The 10,026-nt window shown below is 37.9% G+C and overlaps 1 protein-coding gene across 1 annotated transcript; it reads left to right on the forward strand.

Annotated features, from left to right (window-relative positions):
* The first annotated feature begins 341 nt into the window (after positions 1-341).
* On the forward strand, positions 342-824 carry LOC139189455 (uncharacterized). The gene is made up of 2 exons (XM_070808411.1): positions 342-627; positions 691-824. The coding sequence occupies exons 1-2, from the start codon at positions 342-344 to the stop codon at positions 822-824; spliced, it is 420 nt and encodes a 139-aa protein (XP_070664512.1).
* Positions 825-10,026: the final 9,202 nt, after the last annotated feature.

A 10,026-nucleotide genomic window follows, 5' to 3' on the forward strand; every position in this document is an offset into this window, starting at 1 on the left:
CACGAAAATGGCTTAAAGTACTAAAATAACTAAGAACTAATAACGTAAATGCAAGAAAACTAGTTAACTAAGTCGCATAAATATGCGTCTATCAGGTGTTCATAAGTGATGGAGGCTCATATTTTTGCAATTGGACCATTAAGGTGCTGCTTAGGAAGTACAATGTCAAGCATAAGGTTTCGATACCTTATCACCCTCAAACAAGTGGCCAAGCCGAAGTTTCAAATAGAGAAATCAAGTAAATCTTGGAGAAAACTGTTGGGCGAACCCGGAAGGATTGGAGCTTGTGTTTAGACGATGCACTGTGGGCATATCGCACTGCCTACGAAACACCCCTAGGGATGTCCCCATTTCGGCTAATATATGGCAAGCCATGTCACCTACCTGTGAAACTAAAGCACAAGGCGCATTGGGCTGTGAAAACTTTCAATTTGGACTTATATGCTGCTGGAATGCATAGAAAGCTCCAATTGAATGAACTTGAGGAGATAAGGAATGAAGCATATGAGAATGCCAAAATTTACAAGGAGAAAACGAAGGCGTTTCATGACAAGATGATTCGGGGCAAAACATTCTCAATTGGGCAGAAAGTGTTGCTTTTCAACTCCCGTTTACATTTATTCCCTGGTAAGTTACGTTCTAAGTGGATAAGACCTTTTGTTATTACTAATGTTTTCTCATATGGTGCAGTTCAAGTCCAAAGCTTAAGGAATGGACAAGAATTCAAGGTAAACAAGCATCGATTGAAGCCATACTATGAGAGTGCCATGGGGCAGGTTGTGGAGGAGATCCCTCTTAAGGCCGTGGGCTCTAATGGGGAGTGAATGAAATTCTTCGTCGAGCTGCAAGATGTTAAAGCAAGCACTTCTTGGGAGGCAACCCATGCATTCAACAAATGAAGACCTAGGAATCACTCCACTTCCAGATTTGCGTTCCTAAACCCTTCTCTTTGTTGTTTCTATTCTGCCCTGTTTAGTGTGTTTATTTGTTGTTTGTTTCTTTGTTTTTTTTTTTATGAGTTTATGTGTGAAACATTGAGGACAATGTTTGATTTAAGTGTGGGGGGGTCAACAAGTGTTTTTATGCAATTTCGTGGGATTCTATCACCTATCACTTCTAATGTTGTTTCTCACTGTTTTTAAGTGTTTTTAGTGCATGTTGAGCTGTTTTGGTGTGTTTTGAAGAAAAAATCCGAAAATTTGAAAAAAATCTGGAAAAAAAGTGTTTTGAAAAAAGCCAAAAAGAGTTGTGTTTGTGTGTTTGTTTGTGTCTTAGGGTACCTTCCAACACAATGATGAGGATTTGGTTTTTAAGTGCATAACTATTAAAGAAAGTTACAAACATGGGTGGAAGTTTGATATGCTCTTTGGTTTATGCTTGGTTGTAGTTATAGTTTACAAATTCACATGTAATCACAAAGGATAAAATCAATTTTTGTAACATGCTTGAAGGAAGAAACTCAAACAAACGCTACATCCTTGAAAGACTTGAGCCTAAACGTTATTTGGAGAGTTATTAATCTGTGCATTCTTGTTTTCTAAGTTGTTGCATGATCTCATTATTTTTTGCTTGATTGCTACTTAGAATGTGTTTCATCATCATAGATCCAAGTACTAGAACTCATGCCCGTTCCATTCAAAGCATGACATTGATTTGCATGGCACATATTCAAGATGAAGTTGTTTAGTGAACCAAAGCCAAAAAGCCTTCATCCTTTGTCATATGTTTTGTAGGTTTAAACCCCGTTGAGCCTTGTTTAGCCTATTTTCTTTGTTAACCACATTATCCTTGTCTCAACTTTTTCTTCTTTTTTTTTTTTTTTTCTTTTTCACGTTTTCCCAGTGCCTTTTTCTTTCTTTGGCACACTAAATGTACAACCTTATAGATTTCCAATGAAAAACCTTCCTTCACACTTGTTTTTCTACATAATGTTGATCAAAAGGAATTCCCTCTAAGTCATGCTCCACTATTCTTTAAGAACAAGTGTATGGATATTCCTATGCTAGGCTAGGTAGGGATAATGTAGGTTAACAAAGAAAATAGGCTAAATAAGGCTCAAAGGGGTTAAACCTACAATACATATGCAAGGGAATAAGGCTTTTTTGGCTTTGGTGGTAACTAAACAACTTCATCTTATCTTTGTCATGCAATGAATTTTAAGCTTTGAATGAAACGGGCATGAGTTCTAGTATTTGAAACTATAATGATGAAAACGCATTCTAAGTAGCAGCCAAGCAAAGAAATAATGAGATCACGTAATGACTTTAGAAAACAAAAACATCACAGATTAATAACTCTCCAAATAAAGTTTAGGCTCAAGTCTCTCAGGGTTGTCACGTTAGTTTGAGTTCCTTCCTTCAAGCATGTTACAAAACTAAATTTTTCCTTTGTGATTACATGTGAATTCGTAAACGTCAACTACAACCAAGCATAAACCAAAGAGCACATCAAACTTCCATCCATGTTTGTAATTTTCTTTAACAGTCATGCAATTAAAAAGGAAATCCTCATCATTGTGTTGGAAAGTACCCTAAGACACAAACACACAAAAAACAACTCTAAAAACAACTCTTTTTTGGGTTTGTCAAAACTTTTCCCATTTTTTTTTTTAAATTTTCGTATTTTTCTTTCAAAACACATTAAAACACTTCAAAACATAATAAAAACACTTAAAAACAGTGAATAACAACTCTAGAAATGCTAGGAGGTGAAATCCAACGAATATTCATGAAAAACACTTTGTTTACCCCCCCCACACTTAAACCAAACATTGTCCTCAATGTTTCAAACATAGACTCACACGCAAGCAATCAAACAACATAACTAACAAACATGACAATTATGGCAAAGTAAAAGCAATAAAGAGTAGGGTTAAGGAACGTAAATCTGGTTTTGGAGCCGGAGATTCCTAGGTCTTCTTTATTTAAACGCATGGGTTGCCTCCCAAGAAGCGCTTGCTTTAACATCTTCCAGCCGGATGATACCTCCTTTTAGGCTCCATTAGGGTCCACGGCATGGAGGGGTATTTCCTCCACGACATGCTCCTCGAAATTCTCGTAGTAAGGCTTCAAATGGTGTTCATTCACTTTGAATTCATGTCCTATCTTTAAACTTTGAATTTGGATTCCACCATAAGGAAAGACATTAGTAACAACAAAAGGACCAATCCATTTAGAATACAACTTACCTGGAAACAATCAAATGAGGGAGTTGAAAAGTAACACTTTCTGCCCGTTTGAGAACGTCTTGCTACGAATCATCTTGTCATGGAATCCCTTCGTTTTCACTTTGTAGATATGAGCGTTCTCATAAGTCTCGTTCCTAATCTCCTCAAGCTCATTCAATTGAAGTTTCCTATGAATGCCAGCCGCATCTATGTCCATATTGAACGTTTTGACTGCCCAATACGCTCTGTGCTCCAGCTCAACCGGAAGATGGCATGGTTTCCCATAGATGAGTCAATACGCCCACAGTACATTATTCAAACGCAAGCTCCAATCTTTTCGAGTTGGCCCAACTATCTTCTCCAAAATCTGCTTGATTTCTCGGTTAGAAACCTCGGTTTGCCCACTTGTTTGAGGATGATAAGGTGTTGAAACCTTATGCGTGACGTTGTACTTCTTGAGTAACGCCTCGATGGTTCGATTGCAAAATGGGAACCCCCATCACTTATAAGTACTCTTGGCATCCCAAATCTGGCAAATATGTTAGTTTTAACAAAATTTGCAACCACTTTGGAATCATTAATATGGGTGGCTTTTGCTTCCACCCATTTCGATACATAATCAACCGCAAGTAAAATATAATTGAAACCATAAGATGAAGGAAAATGACCCATGAAATTGATACCCCAAACATCAAAAATTTCAACAAAGTAGATTGGGGCCTGCGGTATTTGGTCTCTTGGACCTATATTCCTTATTCTTTAACAACGATCACAGGTTATGCAAAAAGTTCTAGCATCCTTAAATATAGTAGGCCAATAAAATCCACATTTTAGAACTTTAAATGCTGTTCTTCGAGTGCCAAAATGACCCCCACATGCATAAGTGTGACAGAAAGTTAAAATTGAATTAAACTCATAATCATGCACACACCTACGAAGAATCTAATCAGGGCAATATTTCCATAAGTATGGGTCATCCTACATATAAAACTGTGCATCCTTTTTAAGTTTGTCACGTTGATACTTATTTAGGGTGCTTGGAACTTGTTTAGGTACCAAATAATTCACTAAATCGACATACCATGGCTCACTTACCTCAATGGACAGCAGTTGCTCGTCAGGGAATGCTTTTGGGATGGGTAATGGCTCCTCATCGTGTACTAAACAGCTCAAGTGGTTAGCCACCACGTTCTCACTTCCTTTCTTGTCCCAGATTTCGATATCGAGCTCTTGGAGAATAAGCATCCAGCGAATAAACCTTGCTTTGGCCTCGTTCTTTGTGAGTAAATATTTCAAAGCTGCATGATCAGAATAAATGATGACTTTAGTTCCAAGTAAATAAGAACGAAATTATCTAAAGCAAACACAACAACAAGGAGTTCTATTTCAGTGGTGGTGTAGTTCAATTGAGTGTCATTCAAGGTCCGAGATGCATAATAGATAACATGCGGCTGCTTGTCCTTCCTTTGTCTCAAAACAACCCCTATTGCATAATCTGAGGCATCGCACATAAGTTCAAAAAGAAGACTCCAATCTGGTGGAACTATGATGGGGGCCAAAGTTAGCATCTTTTTGAGGTGATTGAAGGCCTTCTCGCATTCATCGTCGAATTTAAATGGCACATCCTTGTGTAGGAGTCGGCATAGGGGTGTGGAGATCTTCGAGAAATCTCTGATGAATCGTCTATAGAATCCTACATGTCCAAGAAAAGATCAAACCTCTCTCACCGAAGTAGGAGAGGGTAAGTAGCGTACAAGATCTATTTTCGATTTATCAATCTCAATTCCCTTTTCTGAAACTATGTGACCTAAAACTATGCCTTGTTTTACCATAAAGTGACATTTTTCCCAATTTAAAACAAGGTTAGTTTCGATGCATCGTTTCAAGATTAATGTGAGATTAGCTAAACAATCATCAAACGAATCACCAAAAACACTAAAATTGTCCATGAAGACTTCAATAATCTTCTCAACAAAATCTGAAAATATATTTACCATGCATCTTTGAAACGTAGCTAGTACATTGCATAAACCGAATGGCATTCGACGATAAGCAAAGGTACCAAATGGACAAGTAAAAGTGGTATTTTCTTGATCGTTCGGAGCTATAACAATATGATTATATCCCGAATAACCATCAAGAAAGTAATAAAACGAATGACCAGCTAACCTTTCAAGCATTTGATCAATGAATGGCAGGAAGAAGTGATCCTTTCTTGTGGTGGCGTTGAGCTTCCTATAATTGATGCAAACTCTCCAACCTATTTGGATGCGGGTGGGTACCAGTTCGTTTTCTACATTCTTCACTACAGTAACTCTCGATTTCTTTGGAACAACTTGAACCGGTGAAACCCAATGACTATCCGAAATTGGGTAGATCACTCCACAATCAAGAAGCTTGATAATCTCCTTCTTCACAACTTCCATCATTGGAGGGTTGAGTCGGCGTTAATCCTTTCGAGATGGTTTAGCCCTCTCCTCTAGAAGTATGCGATGCATGCATGCTGTAGGACTTATTCCTTTGATATCGGCCAAGGTCCACCCAATGGCCGTTTTGTACTCTTTCAATACCCTAACTAATTTATCATCCTCTTCAACCATGAGTGTGGAAGAAACTATGACTGGTAAAGTCTCTTGGTCTCCCAAGAAAACATACTTCAAATGATTTGGTAATGTTTTAAGCTCGAGGGAGGGTGCCTAAATTACTGAGGGTAACAACTTATTAGTAGAAATGGGAATTGAATTTGGGTTTGAAGGCTTACCAACATGCTGTGGCAATGATTCAAGGGCAGCCACCATCTCAACCACTTCTTCACAATTGGGCATGGTAAGGAGATCCTCATTCCAGTCGTGAGTGTGCATAAGTTCTGCCCCTTGGTCTTTGAGTCTCATTCCTTTTGTAATGGTTATTTCAAAGGCATCACCATTTAGGTCTTCAAGGTATTCCTGCGCCAATGAATCTAGTATAAAAATAGAAAAACAAGAATGATCATTAAAAGGATACCTTATGGCTTCAGAAATATTGAAATCAATAATGTCGCTATCAAATTCCATTGTCAACGTCCCTTTGAACACATCTATCTTGGTACGGGCTGTTTTCATGAAGGGTCTTCCAAGTAAGATCGGCAATGGAATAGAATGAGCCAAATCTTCCATCTCAAGCACATAGAAATCGGCTGGAAAGATTAAATGATTAACCTGCTTCAAAACATCTTCCAAAACTCCTTTCATATATGCATTAGAACGATCGGCTAATTGAATAATAACTCCATCATTTTTCAGCTTTCCTAGGTTCATAGATGTATAAATAGAGTATGGCATGACATTAATGGATGAACCTAAGTCTAAAATAGCATGCTAAAATTTAGTATTGCCAATAACATAAGGGATTGTGAAACTAGCTAGATCGTTGCATTTAGGGGGCAGTTTTCCTTGTAAAACTGCTGAAACATTCTCACTACCTTGTACCACTTCCTTGTTCGAGATTCGTTTCCTCGTTGTGCAAAGCTCTTTAAAAAACTTAGCATACTTCAGAACTTGCTTTATAGCATCAAGAAGCGGGATATTGACTTACACCTTCCTGAAGGTTTCTAGAATGTCTTTTTCATTCTCTTTTTTCCTTGATTGCATAAATCTACGAGGGAAACGCACATTCGGCGGAATAGTGTTATGATTATCTGAATTTGAACCTAACTTACCTATATTGGATGGTTTAGAAGCTTTAAGGGGCTGCGGCAAGGATTGTTTTACCCTTGCCGTGGGCTTCGTCCTCCTTTGGGCTTGATTTGGATGTTTGTGGGTTGGTTCCAACCTCGTTACCACTTCTTAACGTGATTGCCTTGGTGGTTTCAAATCCTCCCTTTGGATTTACAACGGTTGAACTAGGTAGTTTGCCTTGTTCTCTAAATTGTCCTATGAATTCTGCCACTTGCCCTATTTGATTTTTCAACTTCCCCACCTCTTTAGCTTGATTTTGTAATCCCTACGTCAATGAAGTTAGTATTTGAATAATTTTATCGCTATCCATTGACGAACCTGAATTTGGTTGGGTAGATTATGGATGAGGTTGTGTTGGTGTAAATGGCCTGTGAAATATCCAGGGAAGTGGTTGTCTAAATTTGCCTTGTTGTTGAGGTTGTTGAGGCTCCCTCCACTTCATGTTTGGGTGATCTTTCCAGCTCGGATTGTAAGTGTTGAAGTATGGATCATACATTGGCTGATTTTGGCCTTGATGGAATTGGCACTTTCCCATGCCCTATTCTCTATCAATTGAGGGCTTTGATCAAGAGGGTGTCTTTGTATAAAGCACACGCCACAAGTACTTGTTCCTTGCATTTTGGATCCTTCGAAAACTTGTGACACAAGAACAGTGAGATTAACCAATTGAGATTGAATTTCATCCATTGAACTTACCTCATTAACTTGGTGTTGTCATGGGGGGTCTCTCTGTCCAACTTTTTCGTATTGTTGTGCATTCAAGGCTCGGTTAGCTATTAAGATGTTTGCAGCAATTGGTGTTTTGTCAACCAAAGCACCACCTGCTAAGGCATCTAGCATTTATCTCTCAATTGGAAGTAGTCCTTCATAGAAATATTGAATTAAAAGCTCTTCCTTCATTTGATGTTGTGGGTTGGATGCAACTAACATCTTAAAACACTCATAATATGCTGGAAATGATTCTCCTGGGCCTTGTTGGATTCCACTAATTTTCTTCCTCAAAAGAATGACCCTTGAAATTGGGAAGAATTTCTCTAAAAATGCTTTCTTCATGCTTTCCCAAGAAGTAACAGTTCTAGGTGTTAGTTGCCAATCTTTAGCCTTGTCTATAAGAAAGAATGGAAAGGCTTTCATCTTCAGAATATTGCCATCCATGTTGATTGGTATCATGCTTGAGCACACCACTTCAAATTCCTTTAAATGCTTGTTCGGATCTTCCATGGACAACCCATGGTATTTGGGAATGTGATGCAGCAAACTAGACTTCAATTCAAACTCATCGGATTTACCTTGAGCTGCTGTAGAGTATTGAATGCAAAGAGGGATGGCATTGTCCAAACCCAAGGCTGAAAGTTTCTTAATTGTTCGATTGTCCACAGCCATGTTTTGTTCCCCTCCCGAATATGTCACAATTTCAGCTTCAATTTCAGATCCAGAACTAGAACTAGGTGGATTGAATTCTGGCTACTTCCTCTTCCTTCTCAAAGTTCGTTCAAAATCGTTGTCAAACTCCAATATATGCTCATGAACAGGTTGAGAACTAAGAGTCATAAACTAGTACCTAAAACAATGAAAACAAAACAAAACAAAATCAGAAACATAAAAGAAACACGAATAGAAACTAAGGGGAAGATTAGCAATTTTGCTAATCCCCGGCAACGGTGCCAAAATTTGATGTGAAATATAATAGCACACAAACTTAAACCCTCTTTTCAATAGTTGTAGTATGCGTAAGTATGGATCGTTCTAGGTCGGGGATTATGAGGGATGCTAATCTACACAATTTAACTCAAAAACACAAAACTAGACTCTAGTGACTCAACACTGACCAGATTAACTCCAAACAGCACAAAACAAACAAATTTACTCAAAATAGGAACTTAAAGGGTGATTTGGACGAATTCTAAACTTAACTTGACTCAAAATACTAACGGGGGGTTGTTTTGACGAATTTAAGATTTAAAGAAACAAACTTGCAGAAACAAACTAAAGGGTACGAAATTGGGTGAAATAAAGGGTGAAAGGCTAGCTAGAGGGTTCTTCTCCACACATGACACATATGCATACAAATCGATTTCCAGTTATTATTCCTATAAACCATGAATGACAATGCCCCAAGTTAACCGTGCACTACACAAATTAACCATCAAATTTTCGTAAATTCATCGGATTGGACTCAGTGACGCAACCAAATTATTCTTATCAAGTTCCTTACATGAACTGCATAATAGAAATACATATCAAAGATCATTAAGTTCTGTGAAAATCATAAGCATTGACATGGCATTCATAACTATGAACTGCATGATACTCCTGCCAGGAATTTACTTAACACGATCGTGACTAGCAACCTCCACTACTTGTGAATATAAGTTCATAACGATTAGGTGAAATTTCCTTATATTCTAGCATCAAATTTATGCATGCAAACTTAGTAGGCCTCCTTAATAAACATAAAACAATAAGTTATCAATCAAATAGATAAGTAAATTACATTCACAATTTATGAAACAATAACTAGATGTAATCAATTCATATCACACATATGTTCATGGCTTTGAATTCACCTCTAGTTAAAATGAATTTAGTTCCTCATGTTTGCAATTAAACAAAGATAATTAAAGTTAAACATTGAAAACAAAGGATATAATACACCTAGAAACGCTCTAACAATCTAAAGGTCTTGAATGGCAAGCACAGCTCCAAGGTTCTTCTTCTTCTTCTTTGCAAAGCTGCGGCACAAGTGTGTTTTTCTGATTTTAGGCATCTTGTGTTTGGTGCTCTAAATGGTGTGGCATTGTGGTGTATTTATAGTTTTACCTAAACCATTGGAAATTGTGTGGCACTGTGGGCTATTCCAATGCCATGCTACAGTGCCATGATACTCTTGTGTGTGGTGCTCTAAATGGTGTGGCACTGTGGGCTATTCCAATCCCATCCATGTTACATTTTGTAGTACATTCCCTCATAGTTTTACCTAAACCATTGGAAATTGGAAAAGCCTCATCCAAACATATCCATGGGGTTTACTCGACAATGGGCTGACGTGGAGTATCAGATACACACAATAATTCTCCTTTCCCACTCCCTAGATTAGGGATTTCCTAACAATTTTGCTATCCTAAGAGCTTGGTAGGGAGTGTG

Source organism: Malus domestica, chromosome 11 (genome assembly GCF_042453785.1).
Source record: "Malus domestica chromosome 11, GDT2T_hap1".
NCBI lineage: Eukaryota > Viridiplantae > Streptophyta > Magnoliopsida > Rosales > Rosaceae > Malus > Malus domestica.

Coding starts and splice junctions, on each gene's coding strand:
- LOC139189455 (XM_070808411.1), top strand. CDS start 342: ATGTCCCCATTTCGGCTAATATATGGCAAGCCATGTCACCTACCTGTG. Junction 628..690: donor CCGTTTACATTTATTCCCTG/GTAAGTTACGTT, acceptor CATATGGTGCAG/TTCAAGTCCAAAGCTTAAGG.